The sequence below is a fragment of the Argiope bruennichi genome, chromosome 6 (genome assembly GCF_947563725.1).
Source record: "Argiope bruennichi chromosome 6, qqArgBrue1.1, whole genome shotgun sequence".
Taxonomy (NCBI): domain Eukaryota; kingdom Metazoa; phylum Arthropoda; class Arachnida; order Araneae; family Araneidae; genus Argiope; species Argiope bruennichi.
In genome coordinates, this window is record NC_079156.1 from 43046461 (window position 1) to 43068471 (window position 22011).

At 28.8% G+C, this 22011-nt stretch overlaps 1 protein-coding gene across 2 annotated transcripts in view; it reads right to left on the reverse strand.

Moving 5' to 3' along the window:
* Positions 1 to 7534: 7534 nt before the first annotated feature.
* The window catches only part of LOC129971490 (receptor-type tyrosine-protein phosphatase R-like), a 38196-nt gene continuing 23719 nt past the window's right edge, over positions 7535 to 22011 (reverse strand). For both annotated transcript variants that reach the window (XM_056085310.1, XM_056085309.1), the window contains exons 8-15: positions 21870 to 21969; positions 20798 to 20876; positions 20576 to 20652; positions 19162 to 19299; positions 18973 to 19086; positions 16113 to 16276; positions 14333 to 14446; positions 7535 to 13860 (exon numbers count right to left, since the gene is read on the reverse strand). In XM_056085310.1, coding sequence (XP_055941285.1) covers positions 13767 to 13860; positions 14333 to 14446; positions 16113 to 16276; positions 18973 to 19086; positions 19162 to 19299; positions 20576 to 20652; positions 20798 to 20876; positions 21870 to 21969 — 880 coding nt within the window. In that variant the 3' untranslated portion in view covers positions 7535 to 13766. The remainder of the gene's footprint in view (positions 13861 to 14332; positions 14447 to 16112; positions 16277 to 18972; positions 19087 to 19161; positions 19300 to 20575; positions 20653 to 20797; positions 20877 to 21869; positions 21970 to 22011) is intronic.

The following is a 22011-nucleotide window of genomic DNA, read 5'->3' on the forward strand; positions in this document are numbered from 1 at the left end:
GTTTATCATTGAATTTCTTTTAGTAACTGAACTAGTAATTAAAAAAGTACATTTTAATAATAATAACAATAATAATAATAATAACAACAATTAACATGTGAGTTTAGCTTAATTAAATGAAACCCAAAGTTATGCATATTTGATAATAAGCTTCATTATCTATTCAAGTAATTGTTTTTAAAAAAAGTCAATGAAAAAATAATATTGCTGCAAAAATCTGTGATGAAGTCAATGAAAAAATAATATTGCTGCAAAAATCTGTGATATAATTAGATAGTATTAACCGAATTATTTTACCATCAATTTTTCAAATTTATTTTTGAATCATTAGTTAAATTTTGGTACAGAATAAACCCAGGAAGAAGGGAAAAAAACTTTTTTAATTAATTAAATTCATAACAAAAATTATTTATGGTTGATATCTATTTCTTTCTTTTGGAAATATGTTCTTCGTGTTCTTTCAAATACTGTTAGAAAAAATAGTCATATTGTGAGTACATCAGCTAGAATTAAACGATATTTTAAAGTACCATCGGGAAAAGGGTTAAATAATAGTTTTATGCGATGAATATCAAAGTTCAATAGAAAATATAGCGACTAATATCCAATCAATGACATTTCTTTTAATGTCACGAAGTGAAAATTCCTATATTTAAACAAAATTTTGGAAGAATTAAAATCTGCAAAAAGTGGTTTAATGGCTATTAAAATACCTAAAATTATTTTTTTAATTATACATATAGCAATCTTGGAAGAATTCTGTTTCAACTAAAAAGCACATTTTGAATTGCAGCTACAATATGGACACCCGAATAAATAATGGGAAAAATGAAGAAAACTTTGAAACTTGAGCAGCAGTTTGTTACATTATTAGCCCAGATGAGTATTACTTGTTTAATTGCTGAACATTAAAACGTTTTTGAGCCAAAGTATAATTGCATTTTCTGGTGACGCAATAGATTAACTAGAAATGTTGAAGCTATTATAATATTAGGGGAGAAATATTTCATTTGGCTGGAATTCTTTCATAGAATCTTTATTACTCAGACTTAGACTGAAGCAAAAATCTTTTGGCAAGAAATTACAAAGAGAGGATCGTATTTCAGCATGTGCCCAAAATCTCTACTAATAATAAAGAAGAATATGTGTATGTCTTGGTGCTCTATTAGTCAGACTGTTTAATCTATAATTACCAAATTTTACATTGAATTCTAAAAATGTACACCTCAGAGTAAAGTTGCTGAAATTTTTATTAGTTAATAATTAAGCTGAATGTTGGTGTTTTTCCCAAAAACTTTTGAAAATAATATTGCACAAAAACTAATTTTACACCATTTAAAAAAAGAAAAAAGTTCTTTTTTTAATGAAACTAATTTAATAATTTTGAGAATTTCTTCCGTAAATTTTCCTATATATATATATATATATATAGGAAAATATATATATATATATATATATAATATAACATTAACATTTGCGTGGCTGAATTGAAAAAACTTGAAATTTTAACTTCGATCTATTTCACTTCGGTGACGTAATTTATACAGATGAAAAACGGTAAGAGATACGACATTCAACATCGCGAAGCAAGAGCAGAAGAGATCAAAATTTTCCCCTTCAGTGGTTTCACTATGAGATTTTTTTTAGAGATTTCTTTGATACTTGTCGATCTAGGCAAGGGAATCTTGGGTATCTTTAAAAGAATATTGCAAGCATTAAGGAATTTTACAACCTTCGCTCAGAGCGAGAGAGCCTGCTGAATTCAGCAGTTTTACAGAGCGCGTGCAAAATTAATTAAATAGGAAAGAAGTTAATATGGAGAAAATTAGGAAAATTAATTAAAATTAAGAAATTAATTAAAACACATCTTTTTTCAGCAGAGTCGTAGCCGAAGAGAGTAGACACTTTTGTAATTTTAAAACTTCGCTTTGTTCCCTCCCGGGAGGCATAATCTATGTACAACCAAGTTGCGACGAAGTACATCACTTCACAGAACGACACAAGAGAGAAAAGAGCCAACGAAATATTTATCCCCATGATTATGCACTATGAGATTCTGATAGGAATTTCTTTTCATGTGTGGATTTAGGTAAGCGGATTATAAGGATCTTTTAAAAGGATGTGTTTAGATTGACAGATTTTTATACCTTCACATTATTAAATAAACTTACATTAATTAAATAAAAAAAGGTGGAATTGGATCAGGAAAAAAGAGAACATTTTAGAATGGAAATATGGGAAGTAAGGAGATTAAATAGGATTCAATTTAGATTTAGAGATATCATTACATACATATGTATCCTTATTTCCAACAATGCATACATTGCTGTCCTGAAGCTCTAACTGTTTCATCGAATATTTAAGCGATCCTTCTTTCCATTATTGAAAAGTAGGGCAGAAGGATTTTGTTTCATATTTGGTTAGTTTAGAAAAGGAATTAAAAAAAATGAATTTTAGGTACTGTAAAATTTATTTAATGAATAACGATGAAGACGGAATTTTTAAGGAGTAGGGATGACGAATATTTTAAGAGCGGTTATTACGTAGCCAATATCAAAAAGTCACAAATACAAATGGTCAATACTTTTCAAAGAGGGGTGTGATTCAAATCCTTGATACGATCTTACTGGTGATATTTCGATTACAGGTTTTGGATCACGATAGAAAGTAACAATCGATACGATATCACTGAAATTTACCGGAGCAGTGACTTTACTGGAAAGTAACAATCGATACGATCTGTCCAATGGAAGCTCTCGAACAAAACAGAAAAGGAGAAATCTGTGAATGGATTGAAAAGTGAACGGACCGGTTATTCTTGGAATTATCGTATCATTGATTTGCATATCACTGAAATTTATCGGAGCGGTGACGTTACTGGAAAGTGTGAAGTAGTAGTGTGAAGTCACCGCTCCACTTCATGAGAGTAACCTTGACTTTCCGATATTCGCATTTGATGATGCACTATTCCATACAAATCCTTTTTCATTGCTTGTGACTAGATATTCCATTTACTGCTGGCGTCATCTATTGGTAGAATATAGAACTAAAGTAAACAATTTAAAGAAATGACATATATATTTAATTCAAATTTTTCAGAAAATGGTTTACTCCAATAAAGAAATTAAATAAATAGTTTATAATAAGAAGTAAACTGAAATAGATAAATGAATTCCATCACACGTTACTTAAATTAGTAAATTAAGTATTAATTACAATGAATAAATTTTATATTTAATATTAAGTAATAATTTTTAATTAATAATATGATTGAAATAACAGATATTTGGAACAAATATTTAAAAATAACAATAGCAAAATTATTTGTTATTCAAAAAATCGTGGATTATGCATCTCTACATGTAGGACGATTAGAATAATACCACTTTAATATCTGACAGTTTGAGAGAATTCTGGATTTGAAGTTATACCTAAACGAATTGCAGAAATTAAATATCAATATCCAATAGCGAATATTTTTTATTATACTGAACTTAATTTTGAAGAAGAAAGGAAACTATATTTCTTTTAAGAATTCAGGTGATTTTTCTTCCTTCTAAATTTTGTAAAGTTAAACATTGTTGTTCTAAAATTCAAACAGTTTTCATTGTTATCAATTATCTGATCGCATGATTTTCTGAAATTGTTGAAAGCTAAAGAAGAAGGATTTTGTTGAATATCTGGGTAGCTTACGAGATGGATAAAATAATTGAAGGTACAATACCTTCATTTATTATCGTGAAATTCAAAAGATAGATTAACAGGACTGTGATCTGATGTGATGTCATAGTTCTGCGATGACATGAGATGAGTCTCCTTTAGAAAGGTTCATATGTATAGTGAACGGAGCATATGTAAGACAAAATAATAAGGTTTTAATGTTTGAGAATTTACTGGAATCACAAAGTTATGACTATACGATTAAAAATGAAATATAACCAATATTTCTGGCAAACCAACTAATTGCCAAAGGTGAAAAGGATTTAGTAAAATCACGTGACTTTACACCAACAATGACAATTTAAGAATCTTTGAAAATTAAACGATGCATCTTATAATATTTAATCAAAAGTCTGAAAAAATAAGTATTTACACTTTAAGCTTACATATGTAATATTTTTTTTTACAATAATTATTTCACAAGATGAAGTAAATCTAAAGTCGAGAAAATGTACTAAAGCTTGACATATATTTGTATTATTAAATGGACCCTTTTTTTAATTTCATAGTAAAATGCAGACGATTTTCTTTTATCACAAGATTTTAAAAAAATACATTTTATAAAATGTCTATCAATTTGTATTCATGATTTTTCTTTATTATATGAGCCAACTAGTTAGACCGCTTAAAAAGAAATTGAATGAATGTCCCTCGGCTCGCATAGGCAGACCACTGTTTGTTTCTGTCTATTAAACTTTTTTAAAGGACATTTGGAATTTCTTTTAGACAGAAGGTATCGCATTTTTGATCTAAAAATTCCAACCATCAATTTATATATGGTCCCTATTTTTACCAAAGAAACAAAAGTTTTAAATGATGTGAAAAATGGCATAAGTTAATTCTTTTTTTCTGTATTGTAATTCATTTGCTTTTAAAGATATTTCATTCTTCATTTAAATATACATAAATGCGGTTTTTTTCTAATGGTTTTCTTGGATGGAAAAGTAAAACTTTCTATTTGACCAAATTCGTCTAGAGAGGTAGCATAAATTATTTTTTTAACGTGGTCTTATTCTGTACCTTATTTTGAACAATTTTGCAATTTACATCGTCCATGTATCTCTAATTAATATAGAATTAAGCCACATTTCAATCTTTTTGAGACACTCTGTATATATGTAGGTAACATAATTTTCGAGCAAAGACTAAAAAATAAGTATAAGCTTTCTTTCAGATAATGGTAAAACAAAACTTTGATTTTTTGAAAAGGAATTTCAGTTTTGTTTAGTTATTAACATCCCACTGTAAAGCAACACTAGGGCTATTTTGGGAAGGTCAGATGACGAGGACGACACCTGAGCTGACATCCCCCTCTCCAGCGGGAGGACGTTTGGCCCTGACGGATTTAACGCGTAGCAGACGACGGTTTTTCGGTGGAATCGGGTCTCGAACCTGAAACCCTAAGGCTCACGAGCCGAGACTTTACCACCAGGCCACCGCCGTTCTGGAATTTAAAGAAGAAACAAATAATAAAAAAAGTGCTACAATTTTTTCAAGTCAATAGAAGAAAATAACTGCAGTTTTATCAACATCCAGCATGTATACCATAATATAATTTTTATTTAAAATGGGAATGCCACCATTATATACAGAGCGATAACTGTTAATTAAATTAATGTTCTCTTTTTGAAGAAATATAGTTTGCCAATTTATAGTGCAGTCAATGTTCATTTCTGTATCCTGAGATTACCACTTTTCAATGATTCTATCTCGTTAAAGGGTGAGATGCAGAATAATGAGCACATTTCTGGAATTCTTCGTATTTTTTTACTTTGTTTTCCGTTCTACAGGGTGTTCATTAATTATTGTCGGGGTTTCCGTACCTCATAACTTTCGAATAAAAAATATTACGCAAAAACCGATTACGTATTCGTAAATTACAACTCAAAGAATTTTATTAATGATATTAAAGTAACCGCAAGATTATTGAGAATTGGAGAGAGATAGCCCAAAAGTGAATGTTTGGTGTGCTTTATCACATACTGAAGTTATTGGACCTTTCTTCTTTGCTGAAACAACAATAAACTCCGTGACATACTGGAGATGTATGAGGTTCCTCCGATGCAGCAACATCAACCAGATGTGATATTTCAACAGGATGATGCACCCCCACATTGGGGCATGATTGTACGTGACTTTTTAGACGAGAACTTTCCCGACAGATGGTGTGGAAGAGGTGGACCAATCCCATGGCCTCCGAGATCACCAGATATAATACCGCTGGTCTTTTTTCTATGGGGGTTTGTCAAGAACATTGTGTACAAGACCCCTGTGCCCTACCTTGGTGAACTGAAGCGCAGAATTGTTACCGAGATCCAAAATGTTACCCCACAAATGCTGGAGAACACTTGGAAGGAAATCGAATATCGTCTCGATGTGATACGAGCCACGAAAGGCAGCCATGTGCAAATTCATTAATCTTTTTAATATTATTAATAAAATTCTTTGAGTTGTAATTTACAAATACATAATCGGTTTCAGCTGAATGCCTAGAAAGTGCAAATTGTGCAAGCTTTACACTTTAATATCATTAATAAAATTCTTTGAGTGGTAATTTACGAATACGTAATCGGGTTTTGCGTAATATTTTTTATTCGAAAGTTATGAGAACCCCAACAATAATTAATGAACACCCTGTATTAGAGGCTTTTTCGTTCACATTTTTTTTTCTCACGTGAATGTGAGTGCACGTCGTTTCTGATCATATAATTTTATTTAAATTCAAAATTGTTTTATTGATAGCTTATACAGTTAATTTAAGTGGAAAAAATATATATTTTTAAGTAAAAAAATTACCAACAATGATAATTTAAAAATATATTAAATCATATATTTAATATAATATTTTTAACATGTTCCATATTTACAGCAATTCCTTACTGAAAATAAAATATCTGAATAGAATAAACTCTCACTTATTCACCATTGTTAATGTCAAAAGATTCTATAATATATAAAAAATAATGACTTTAACATAAAAAAATCATCATTATTTTTATAAAAAAAAGTGAATTACCAAATTTTAAGAACAGAAAGCTTCAATTTATATATCGCAATTTAATGTTTATGCCCCTTGCCGTAAATAAAAAAGCTCCTAAATATTTTATTGTGAATTAGTATTTTTTCTTAACAGTATTCGGGTTATTTGAAGTATTTACGCCTCATAAATCCGCGAGTAATCCAAGTTTACTTTATTGCTAAATGTAAACATTTCCTTTCAGCCTTTTCAAATGTTCAATAAACATTTCTATAAATAGTCCTTTCATCTCTCCTCTCACCCCTATTTTGATGAATTAAATCCATCCTAATGCATGCAGAAAAACATGGAGAGTTTTAAAATCCATTGGCAAACAATAGATGATACTCCCTTTCCAAATATTCATGTCATAGAATGTGAAGCAAATGATGACAACATATTTAACATGAATCATATAGATATAATAATAAATATTTGCTGGAAGTAAATCTTTATAAATGCCCTGATTTTGAAGCCAAGATTAATTAGGCCATTACTGCCTTTAGAATAATTAGAGACAACATATTACTGCTGCAGGGACAGCGAAATCTTAATAGCTTATTCATATAATAATGCCAATGTTGTATTTCATATAAGGAAAAAGTAAACTGCATACAAAAACTCTGTTCCAATTTAATTGTGTAAAGAAGATAGAAAATCTACTTCAGCTTAAATAACTTAACGAACTCTTTGTAAAGGGGGGGGGGGCATCAAAGAAGTATCTAATCATAATAAAATAGTAGCATTTCATATTTTGAAAGAAAAGCTTGAATCAAATTTTCAATTTTAAAGGTGCAGTTTTATTTTCACAACTATAAGGTTCACTACAATACCTCAGGGGTATATTATATATTTATATGTATACATATAATTTACAATTCAAACATTAAAAACTGGACCAAATGCAGAATATGAGATATGTACATATACTGATGTAAATCACACAACCATTTCAGTTGGATTTTTCCATAAATTTCCACACACATATATATATAGGTCAATATATATCAAGAGAACACATAAATTTGCATATTTTTCAGGGTACTTTATATTAATAAATGCTTTATCTTCTTTTACACATAACATATATTCAACATTGACAAACATTATACAACATAAGAGCAACAATTACCAGAAAACAGATAATAACATTCAATATATATATATATTTATAGAACTTAGAATTCACAGCAAAGAATCTGTACTAACAGATTTATAGTGCCTCATATATTTTTTGCACACTTAAGAAACAGCTGATAAGTTTATGCACAGAAACAGACAAGTGTCAACATTTTGAGCAGAAATGTATTATTTTGATATAATATAGACTCCACAACTGCCATAAATGAAACACTTTAGAACAGCAAAACATGAACAAGGAATCACAGAAATTCCTGCATTAAGCAAAGCAGCAGAGCAAATATATGCATATTTTTCACAACACATTGAAACACCTATCCTTCCTATGTTTTGACCCCAATAGCAAACACATGGAAAGTTAATAAATGCAAGGAGCCTTTATAGCTCTTCTAAGAGTGCTTTCTGTTCATGATTTAGTGCAGGGCATCTTAAACTTGTAACCATTAATAACAAAAATACTTTAACAAATTTCACTAAAAATATTATTTCTGATACATAATGATCTTTCCATAGATGCAGGAATAAGAAATAGTTAACATTGACTTATACGAATTATGATTCATCTTAGCTTAATAAGCTTTAATTTTAATAGACAAAAATTATTTTTAAAATATTTTATTTGTAAGTTTAATACTTTGTTGAAATAAAAACAAAAACAAACATATTCTCTATATACATTTGTACAGATTAAAACTAATATTTTGAACTAATCCTTGAGTACAACATAATATTAATAGATAAATTTAATTTTAAGGCCAAACTAAAGAAACCGAATTAAATACAATTTCCTTAGCATATTTATTTACTTCTACACAAGGAAATAAATTGGCTGAAAATTTATGATGATTATAAGCCATGCCTTTTAGAATGTATTCAACTGAATAACTTGAAATATAATCAGAATGACAATAGGTGTAAGCAGTTCTTTTTAAGATCAAGGGCTCACTGTTTAAGAAGCCCTGCTTCACTATTTTCAGTGAGATAAAAGTGTTACTGGGATACGTTTGCACAATACAATTACATTTATCTCAGTTACTGAGGAATAAAAAATTGTGCGAAGATTTGGAAATATTTTAATGGCACTAGAATTATATATTTTAGTACAATGAGATTGGAAACAAAATATGACATTTGGTGAAAACAATATATAAATGTCATGAATAAAATATGTGGCATGATATCACAGAAAATAACTTATGGATTTATATCATACAAGTTTAAATATTTAAAGTAAATAATTAATGAATCATGAAATTTTACAATCAAAGTATATATGTATGCTCAGAATTAGCTTCTGAAGAAGCTAAAACTTTTCACTGATACAAAAGGGAATATAATGATTTTATTTTTAAAACTTGCATGATTATATTAATAAATATATGGCACAAAAATTATGAAAAAAAAAAAAGGAACATATAGATATATAAATTTAAAAATTTTAATGTTGAATAAAAGAGAGATGAATTAATACTAAAACAATAACAATTGATACTTCTAAATTGCAACCATGTATTTCTTAAGTATTCAAAATTGTACTAAATACTGGTGAAATTTTGTTCACAAATATGAAATCATGTTGTTTTATCATTACAAAAAATAATAATAATAAAAAATACTATAAGCCATTGTTTTCTATCTGAATATGGCATTTTTAAAATATACTTTAAATAAATATTTTGTGATATTAATAAATAAAAAATAATAGAAAATTTGATACAATCACATAATCAGACTACTTTATAAGAAAAAATATATATGAAATGAATTTGAAAAGCTACACTGAAACCAAAATATAATAATACAGTAGATGCCACTTAATTTAATCACAGTTGCATTTATTGTCAGTCGTAATATATTATAAAAATAATGAATCCTATCTTCAGCATTAAATATAAAATAAACCATATTGCTTCCCATATTTAGTGTTTACAGGCATTGTAAACACTGAATAAAACTTGTAAAATATAAGTGATAAAAGAAATCCATTGAGCCAAGGTAATAAATAACTTTTCTGTGTTGAAATTCTACTATATTACTTCCATTTAACCCCCCCCCCCCCAAAAAAAAAAACATGCAAGCCAAGTAGCACTGAATTACCAAATACCTTTAAAATAAACATTTCTCATGAAATCTTTGAAGGCACTACAAGCATTTCTGTTTTAAGGGAAAGGACTATTAACAATATGACAAAATAGCTATGTTGAATCATTCAAAGTTTGTAAAATAAAAAATAAAAATAATTTTGATTTATTAATGATGACATGCATACGGGAGAAAAACCTTGAGAGAGTAATAGGACTGTCACACAAATTAAAACAATAAACAGCAGAAATTTTATGATTAAATCTTTCAGTATCAATTTCAAAACTGTATTAATTAAAAAGCATTAATAAAATGATTCTATAAAGATTCAAAAAATTACTGAGAATGAAAAGAATTATAAAGTTTGGATGTCTTTCAATAAAAAGACATGATTAGGTATTATGATAAAAACAAAAATTTGCATGAGAAGGGGAAAAAGCAATTAAATAAAAATGAATCACAAATTTCTGGCAACAATTGAGATATTCTTGGTAATAGAAATTTATCAAACTATTAGCAAGACAAAGCAGATGCATAATAACAATAAAAATTAAAGACACACACACCTCGTTTCTGTCTTCATGGAAAGCAATACCAATCAAATACGGTGTATGAATGAAGAAAAATTATGGAAGAAATTTCCCGTGCGTTAGTGAAAATAAAAATCTTAAAACTGTTCTTTGATATGCACATTAAAAATATAACTGTCATAAATTGCAATTAAGTGACAATTAAAAAAAAAGAAGGATTATAATAGTTTTTGCTTCCCAAATACAGGGGTGTTTGTGGGACCCCAAAAAATCCCCTGAAACTTTTACGGACTTACTACCGACATTTTGGAGTTTCGAGAGGGGGGGGGGGAAGAAATGAAAAATTACTCTTATGAAGTATTGAATGACCTAATTATAAAAGTACAATTAATTACTTTTTTTGCAAAATTAATAACCATTAATTTTGCAAAATTAAGACCTTTGAACCCAGGTCACGTGATCGCACATCTGGTCGAACGAAGTCTCTCTCTTTTTTTTCTACCGCGCCTACTTGCCGAAAAGAATCCAGAAGAGAATGTCCGAGAACCGGGGGAATGAGTCATAACTCGCAATAAGGAAAGAACAAAAAAGAAGTTTTTTCCCCCTTTTCACGCATTATCACTGCCTTTGGAGAAAGAAAGGAAAAGTTTTCACCACACACACTGACCTTGCGTTTTCTGCTTTCAAAGCAAACAAAATTACCCAGATCAAAATAAATAATTCATTATTATTCCTACTTCCTTTTGAACGACGATCCCCGGAATTTCCGGGTGTCGAAGTTCAAAATCCCTGGAATTCCGGGGTTTCCCCGGAGCACAAACACCGCTGCAAATAATATAAAAATATTTTATTGGAATCGAACCATATTTACACAGTACCAATCATTCGTGCCCACACCAAATTAATTTTGAGATGAACTGTGTATATTGCACAGGGCAAAAGACACTCCATTTAGTATTCAAATTATTTTTAGATTCCATCTAACAGTGAAATCTAATGTGATCCAAATTAGTGGCATTTACTGTATAATTTCTAGAAAACTAAAAGATAATATTTTTACAATGGTATCAACGTTTTGTATGGTATAAAAATGTTAATGATTTTATTAAAAATTAATTGTACACGACAATACAGAAAAAGTTCTAAATCAACATTAGTTGTCTCATTAAAATCAGGACAAAAATCTGATAAAATTATTAATTTTTTTTGTACTAAAAACATTGACTTATGTGATATGTTTCAGAGGATAAAACAAATCAAAGACATCTACAAAACATGACATTTTTTTTTCAAATTACAAAAATGTAGGAAAAAGCATTGGAAGAGAAAATTGAATATTAAATGCAATATTAAGCTTTCAAGAGATTTCACCATTATTATTTTTTAATATATAAAGAGTTAAAATGAAAATATAATTTATTAACCTCATTCAGCAAGTTAAAAAGCTAGTTTACTTACTATAACCCAAATGAAATAATAATAATAAAAAATCAGATTTTAAAATAAAATATAAATGAACTGAAAAATTTGCAAGCAAAATGTCTACTATATAAGATAGTATAATTAAATAAGCTATGAAATAACAAAAAATACTGATATTTTTAGATATTTCATCAAAATATGTTAGTAAGCGGTTGTTTATTGTTATTGATTGTAACAATGGGGCCAGAATAGGATCTAATAAAAATAAAAATTTTACACTATATTGCTATAAATCTGAGAACTGAATAATTTATATAAGAATTTAAAACACTATGGGGAAAAAAGAAGATTAAATGCATTTCACAAAGAAATAATTATTTGATATATAAGTATCTAATTCATGATCTACATGACAATGCAAAAATATTAAAATGCTTCACATTACTTTCATCAAATTATGGCTTTCTTTTTAGGTAAAGTGACGAAAGTTGGTGGGAAATGCAATATTGCACCAAATTGTAGAATCATCAAAGCACTTGCTAACTGACTTAGCAAATGTTCAACATTAATAACCGATGCACATTTCTGCTTGCACTGAAATACATAGCAATTTACAAAAAAAAAAAAAAAAAAAAAAAAAAGTTAATACAAATAGATTTTGGTCCCAATAAGCTTGATTCAATAAGATGCTAATTTAAGTTTACATAATTTCAATTTTATCCATTTAAATAAATCTTGGTAAACAAAAGTTTTGATATGACTTATTAGATAGATGAAAAGGCATTTTATATATAGATTGATTTGTTGCCATCAATCCTAGTTTCCTGGAAAATAATCAAACATGATGAAAATATTTTTGTGGGGCCTCAAATACGATTTCAGTCAAGATAAACTTTTGGAATCATTTTAACAATATTTAATACTTTCTTTAATAATATCCACATTTTAACGACATGTAACATTCAGTATTTATTTAGAAATTAAACTTTTAGATAATTTTATAAAAAGAAACAGTTAAAAGATATTCATTTTTCAAGGTGTCATAGCTTATGGAGATTTAATAAGTTTACTTTCCATAATGCCTTGAAAAATATTTGCATACCTCATTTACAATTGTGCAAAGTCATTGACAAAAGCTTTTATTAAGAATTATATAGTGAATAATGATAAAATATAAATATGTTAAAATATAAATGTGAGCTTGCTTTCACACATTTTAAAATAGTTTATACATATTTTTTACATTCATTTCTACATAATTATGGGGGGAAAAAAACAGCATGATATCAATTCTAAACAAATAATTTTAACAACCACAAATATAGAGCAATAACAATGCAAACAGAAAAACTATGATATAATACTGAGATGATATTTTCTTAAAATTCAAGAACACAAATAATGTATGCAACATTAAATAAAAAATTTTATGAATGGCAATTGCAATTATAAATATACATTTATCCAGCTACAAGTTCATAACTGTAATAACTAACCAATGATAAGTACATAAAAAAAATCCAAGTTTAAATAAAGGCTGGAGAGGCAACTTTCAATACATAGACTTAAAATAAAACACATAATTTTATAAATACTTTTACATATAAGACATATACAATAATATTCAACTCTTATAAAGTGGCACATATAACAACCTCCATTAACATATGCACTATGTGCGTTAGAATAGCCTGAAACATGCTTCATTGAAAGCTTCAGAACTAAATGACACCAACAGCACATTGAAAACCACCAACACCACAAAAAGTGTAACAATCAGCACATTTACTGAAACAATACATCAATCACAACTTTTAATACTTAGACATAGACCAAATTTCAGATCCATTGATTCTTCAGTCACCATTTGATGCAGGCAAGGACAACTCAAATATACTTAAAGCCTGATGAACAAATTCATATTGCTCAGCTGTTTGAACCATTCCACCTCTGAATAACAGAAGATTATAATATTTAAATCAACAGATAAAGAAAAGAGTTTAAAAAACAAACAAACAAAACTACCAAGATTTATTTTGTGTAGGTAAAATTTTAATAAATACTACATAAAGAATAATCAGCTTTAATAAATTAAAAAATAATAAAAATTAAAGTATTGTAACATTTAAAAAATAATAACGGTTACAACAAATATGTAAGCAATGCTAATAAACAGTATCAAACACTTTGAGTAATACAACCTACAATAGCTTTAATTTTGATTAAAAATTTACTAAAATTGATTATAATTTAACATTATGTCTATGAGAAATAATTAAATAAAATAATTAAAAAATAAATGTCTGAATTAGCCAAATTTCTATATCATACAAAATGAATAATGTCATTAAAACACAAAATTATTCCAATATGAGGGACAAAAATCAATAACTAAATCTATATTAACAATTATGAAACATACCTATCCAATCTTAAGGAGGAAACGGTTCCCAAAATATCCACGCAATTTTCTTCAATGAGTTGCTGCATGCCAATGCTTACAGCAATGAAGCAACCTGTCCTTCCAATGCCAGCACTATAAAAAAAATTTGAAAAACACTTTAATTTAATAAAAGTAGATAAATATCGATATTATAGACATTTTTTATAAATAGAAAATTAAAAATCTTGAGAAAGTTTGTTTTATTATAGTATTTATATCTAAATATTCTTGATAAGACTTAATTACTTTCTCAAACAGAATATACAAATATATTTGACAATGCTTGACATGAAATTATTTTTTAGACAATATATATATATATATATATATATATATATATATATATATATATATATATATATATATATATATATATATATATATATAAAATATTATTGTCAACATTGAAGGGGAAATATATTAAGTATTATTTTATTAATTTTAAATAATTGAGTATTAAAATTTATAACATTGACCAATTTAAAATTGATCAAAATAGAGCTATATTTTTAAATTTAAATTAAATGTTCTTGATTATACATGCATTTTATACCAGCTATGAATCTGACTGCCGAGTAAATCCAGGCATATTATTGAAGAGAAATTCAGTTCATCTTAACTGTAAAGTAAAGCCTAAAAGAAATCAGAGTAACATTTCTCCTTTTTCCTCACAAGGTAAATGGCATTTTGACCAGCTGTGGCATCATCTGTTTTCCCCACATTCAGCTAAGTACATATGGACCGCCAGATGTGGATCCTTTTCACTAATAGAGTCATTGTATCTGGTTATTTGTTGTATCCAGATGAAAGGACACAGATGTGTGTCTCGTTGTTTCGAATAGATCTATCATGTCTACACTGGAGAAGAATGTCAAAACATCCAGATGTTAAAACTTTTTTTCCCTTATGAAGAGACTCCTAAATCTTCAAGAAATGATCAATCATCAGCAACCATTGTCATTAAGTGTCGAACTCAGGTGGACTTTAGCTAGTGTTAGCTGTGAACCGACTATAATTAACATGTGTTCAGGAAGGGTCAACTACAAAGATGGATCCTTATCAGACATTCCCACGACCAACTGGAGACCACTGAGAAAGCAATGCTGAGCAGCTATTGAGTGATAGAGAACTCAAGTGCACCAATGAGAAAATCGAAGGTGAAGATCTGACGGAAATAAAATGCAGTATTTTGGCTTGTTTAGAGACGACAGACAGGAGAGCAGTGAGAGGTGTCAAATCGGAATTCGGAGAGATGTCGGTGTCTGAAGAAGTTGTTCCTGATTTTTTTTAGAAGCTCCATGCGATTCAGATTTGCGTTAGGATATCCACCCGATGAAGATCCATGGATTTCTGGAGCGGTCCCTGGAGTAGCCATTGAGAGCTAACAATCCTGTTAGTGTTTCTTTTGCCAATTTATTCTCTGCTTTGACCAAAAAACTATTTTATGATTAAACTTTCAACTGTTATGTGATTTTTGTAAATAATATTAACCTAGACGAGAACAAGTTGTTTTTAAAGATTGTAAGCTTTAATGATGTTTAAAGATTGATAGGCTGTAAATAAAAGAATTGTTTGATATGATACGGTACTCTCTTATTTGATCGTTCTGGATCAAGATACTACAATAGTATCCTACGGTATAATAGCATGCAGTGGGAATAACATTTTGCAAGACATCCTTAATTAAATAAGTATAAGTTTTTCTTTATCATTATACAATTAATATTAAAAACTTTAAAGTTAAAATTTATAGAAATACCTGCAATGCACGATCATTGGTCTTTTGACCTCAGTGCTCGCTTCCAATCTCATACTTTCTGCTTCAAGAGCCATGCTCAGAAGTTGCTTTGCAGTTGCTGGAGTCTTATGATCAGGCCAAGTTGTATACCAAAAGTGATGCACAGTATGTGTTTCATTCCCTCGCTAAAAAGAATTATTTAAAATAATTTTTTAAAAATTAAAATAATGCTTAGGAAAACTTTATATGGCACTTCATATAATTTTACAGGGTTCCTATTCTTTTTTTACATAAAAATTTGTAGCCTGCATAAGGATTTTCTAGGCTTCATTTAATACTTTTAAAGCAATTTAGAATATAACGATTTGATGAACTACACTGGTGTAAGAAATTAAGAGAATTTTCATATTTGATCTACGATCTCTAGAACTACTGAATACATTTTAATAAAATTTGGTGTGAACATAGGTTGATATAATGCAAACAAAATAAACATTCAACAGTTATAATAGACACACTTGTTTGTGCGTAACACTCATGGAAGTCTGAAGGTCTGCAACAGCGGTTGCAGAATACACAAAAGAAATGGGCTAATAGAGGGTATGGCCCCCTCTTACAGCTATACACGCTTTGCAATGTGATGTCATAATGGAAATAAGGCAGTTTATCAGTGCATTGCGAGTTGCAATTGCCCTCCCCAGAGCGTCCCAGACATGCTCTATAGGGTTGAGGTCTGGAGACCTGGCTGGCAAATCCATCCGGTGAATATCCTCACTCTCGAGAAATTCGTCGACCAGAAGAGCTCTATGTAGCCTCATGTTATCGTCCATTAAGATGAACTCGGGGCCCACTGCACCCCGGAAAAGGCGAACATAGGGCTCCAAGACCTTATCTCTATATTTCACACCAGCCAGAGCCTCTGTCAAAGATGTGGAGAGGTGTGCTGCCATCTAACATGGTTCCTGCCCAGACCATTATACCGCCACAACTGTTGATTTCGTGGACATTGGAAGGTAGGTAGCAGGTCCCTGACTCTCTCCATATGAAAGTATGGCGAGAATCAATGTTTAGGTGAAAACAGGACTCGTCGGTGAATAGAACGGTTGCCCATTGCTCCATATTCCAATCACTATGTTGCCTGCACCATGCTAATCAGACTCTCCTGTTTGTAGACGTGAGCGGGACGCAAACAACCGATCTTCTGGCAAACAGTCCTCTCTCATTCAGTCTCTTGGAACAAGCCACCCTTGATACACAGGTTCCTGTGGCTGCATACAGGTCCCGAGAGAGCTGAGAAGCTGTAGCCTGTCTGTTACACCTTGCTAAAATGGACAAATGGCGATCTTCTCTGGTCGTCGTGGCTCTTTGACGACCTGGCCCAGGCTGTCTCTCGATGGATACAGTATCCTGGAACTGTTTCCAAAGGTTACACACGATGCTGGGCATTAAATGAAACTCTGCATATCTGGACTTGCGATTGGCCTGCCTCTAACCTGCCCACATTTCGCCACGTCATTCCATCATCTAAATGTTGGTGGTTACTCATTTTTACGGTTCCGATGTGAATTTCACCGATTGCTGCAAGACAACATTAAGAAATTCACTGGTGTGTGCTAGCGAACGAAATTCGTCTTACTCTCCATGCGCTTAAAAAGCCAGTTTTTATGCTGGCTCCACCTACACTCACGTCTACGCTTACGTATTAGCCGTACAACATTTGCATTTTTATCTAGAAGCAGTGGTTTTTCATTCAGTTCATTTCTTTTTATGCAATTCGATAAAATATGTAAATTCTCTTAATTTCTTACACCAGTGTATTAACAAAACAAATCTGTTACAAAAATAGTTGTATATGAAATTTTCATTACCATTACAATAATATTTTGCGTCAATAATAAATTAAAAAATAATAATCATAATAAAAAAATTAAATAAAACAAAAATTAAACATTAAAGAAAAATATACAATTTGTCATTTCAAAAATTAATTGAATCTGAATGTTTAAATAAAATGAATATTATTCATGTTTCCATCAAAATTGTACTGTTCATAATAGATGCATTCACTGTTCATACTATTCTTTCATGAAAAGTGTATGACGTTTTTTTTTTCTTTTTTTAGGAATTAAAAAAAAGAAAAACATTATTGCAAGAAATAAAGATTAATGTTTCTTTATTTCTTTAAGCATTTAATTTTTCCTCAATATATTCTAATTAAGCCCGATTTCTGAATTTGTTATATAGTCCTCCAAAGGAATGCATAGAAAATTTAGATTTCCAGTCCTATTACTCATCACCAGTAAAATATTCTAGACACACTAACATTTTAGACAGCATAAGTTCTATTTTTTTGCGGTTAAAAATAATGAATTGTAAACGTTTAAATTTTATAGTTTTAAGCTAATTAATAATGACTTTAAGCAACTACATATGACTAGTTGATCTTTTTTGAGGATAATTCTACTCCAGATTAATCATTTAAACTAATCTATTGTAGTTCGTTAAATTTTTTTATCAATTTAAACAATTAATCTATAGTAAAGATATTTAAAGTTCTCTAACTTAGCAAATTTTAGATGAAACTTTTTTTAAAAACGTAAGTATATTAAGAATTTTTTACTAAATATGGATAATAAAACTGAGAGACTGTAAAAAAAAAAAAAAAAAAAAAAAAAAAATTAGATTGTGTAATTTTTTTATCAGTAAATTTATGGACTCAAATACAATTTCTTTACACGATTAAAAGCATCTTTTATACAAGAAATATAAGCCTATTTCTAATGCTTTAGAAATTAGACATTGAACTACAATTATGAGTGGATATTCTTTATAAAAAAAGGAAAAATACAATTTAAATTAAATTTACAAGCTCTTAACTTACTCTCAACAGAAGTTCCCTAACAGTGTAACCTTCACGAGGAATAACACTTATGACGGTAACTTCAATATCCTCATAACAGTCTTGATAATCTGGTATGTAGGGTTCACATTTCACCTGAGAAAATATTATAATTAATAATCTTGATTAAATTACCCGATTCTGTTATGGCAAAACTAAATCTATACGTACCTTCATCTTCTCCTTCAATTTAGTGATCATAACGATTAAAGGACTTTTTTCCTTCCAAACCATCTGCCAGAAGTCATTGACTGTATGTGGCAAGGGTCCTTGTGTTGCAATGTATGCTTTTTCTTCCTCTCTATATCCCTTTCAAAATAAAAATTTAGTATTAATTTAAAGTATTGAAAGAACGACGTAAATATCTCTGTATATGTTCTGTGAATTAATCTTTTTAATATGGAATAACAGTTTGAAGATAAAGATTATTTGATGCACTTGAGATTAATCTATATTTCATGAATTTAATTCATGATTTAATGAGATGCCATATGTCATAATAAAAGCACTAGTTTGTAGGATGTATATATAAATTATTTCCTACAAGAAAGACGGATAACACGTAGAAACGATTAATATTAAATAATGTGGTTATACGTAATTTTAAGCTATTGAATGAAAAAAAAAAAAAAAAAAAAGATTTTAAAGTAGAAGTAATGACAAAATAATATTAAAATGTGTCTAAATAAGAAGGCCAATGTTTTTTTAATTATTATCAAGACAAAAAAAAAAAAAAAATTCGGCATTAAGCTTTATTTTAAAGAAGTTCTATTTGAAATATACATTATAGACAAATAATGAATGATGCAAATTTTATGTAATAATAGTTATTTTGAAAATTTGATTTATTATTTCAGAAAAATTCAGTCAGACATCTTTTATTATTTAGAAATATGATTGTTTGAATGTAATATTTAATCTTCCTTAAGCTAGCATATCAGCAATTTCAATATCAGTTTATATACAGATTTTATAAATAGAATAAACTTATGGAAATATGTATGTTTATATTTGTATTTTGGGAGGGAGAAAAAAAAAAAAGAATCCAGAAAAACTGAATATAATTATAATTTTGAGATGAGCCTTTTAAAAATTATTATATGAAACTGAAAAAAAAAAAAAAAAAAAAAAAAAAGATGGAGAATACCTTAATTATGTTAATTACAAAGAAATCCTTTGTAGATATATTATTAGAACCACATACAAAATCCACAACAAAGCTGTAAGAATATTAAAATGTGGTAAAAATTATTATATAAAATAGAGGAAGAAACAAGAGAATTTTTGAAACTAGTGAATTATTTCAGGAAAAAGACCCCCTTCCCATCAGAAAAGAGGGAGGGGGGACATAATGCTTACCAGTCTTTTATCTAAACCAAAAAACTAAGCTCTCAAAAACAAGTTTTAAATGCACATAAAATTTACTTTTTAATATGCAATTTGAATTTCGAAGACTCAAGAATGTTTTACAAGTCAAATCTTAAGAAAAAGTGCAAACAAAAAGAAATAATCTGTTCTTGAACTGAACATGGGAAAAGCTGGTTTGGCCACTTAGAGACTGATCAAATAAAAAATTTGTACTCACTCGAACATAGTTGGCATTAATGTATGAAGAAAGAGGATCATCATTTTTTTCAAAGAGATGTACACGAGTACCTTCATCTATTTCAAGAAAATATATTTCGTTAAATGCAAGTTCTATTTTTATTTCGTACAAAACTCAATATTGCAATTTTTAAAAATCCTAATTTGTCAGTCTAATTAATAATAATTAGCAGGTTATTTTCAAAAAAAAAAAAAAAATTACTTGGCAATATGGTTTTGTATCTATTCTTTGTTCCTGATCCTGCAATTTCTACTTTCTCTGGATGATTCATAGGAATTTCCTGAGGAAAAGAAGACATAATATAATCATAAATATTTAAAACTTCACAATACAAATTTATAAATTAAAGAAAGAAAGCCTGTGAAGCATGCTAATGTTATAATCAAATTTAAAGGTAAAATAATATTATTATAACATTATGCACAGCTTCATATTAACAAAGTTAGACTAGTTTTTGATATAAATAAAATAAGCAAATAAATTTCTTTTAAATTATGCTACAAATAGTGAATGCAGATGAATACACACATAAAAAAATATTGAATGATTCAAATTAATCAGTAAACACAATAATGAAATAATATTCATTTCCATCCCAATTACAAATTGAACACTTGTCTGCCTTTATTGATATAAGTAATTTCATTAAAATTTTCTGTACCATTGATACTTAAGGCCTTTCCGGTTTACTTGGCAATTTTGAGATTATGTCAGGTTGGTTCCATTATGGTTTTATTTGTTGAAGATTTATGGTAAGTGATATTTTTAATTTCTAGGCAATTTCTTGCGGTGGCTCTAAATATCAACAAGTATCCTATTTTTTGTGCAAATGCATGGAAAATAGAAATAATATTACTAAGATTAAAGAATACAAACAAGTATTCAGGTTGTAATAGGAATGAAAAAGAATTCCACAGTTTGTATGGGCTGGAAAAACATAATTCAAATTTGAAATAAACTTTAATTATAAAAAGTTTAAAATATGTATTATATGAATAAACATTTCATTAATCAGTACATTTTAATTGTATTCAATTTTTTTTTCACTGCAACAAACATAAATACTTAAATATAATTTTTGTTAAATGAATATGAAAACTAAATATAGGGACAACTAAAATCTTTTTTAAGAATAAACATTATAAATACATCCAAAGAATTGTGCAATAAATAAATAAGAAAACTGACCGAAACATGAGCATTTTTTTAATACTAAAAATGAATAACTTAAAAAGTACAGCTTTCAAAATGTTTCCAAATATGTACTACTCACCCAAAATTCAGTATGTAAAGCTTTGACATCTTTCAGAGCTGATCGGAGTTGACGACGAGTCAATCTCTTTGAAGCCGACTGAAGAAATTCTTCAGCAGAGCTGTAAAAAATACCACTTTGAATAAAAATAATATTACAGAAA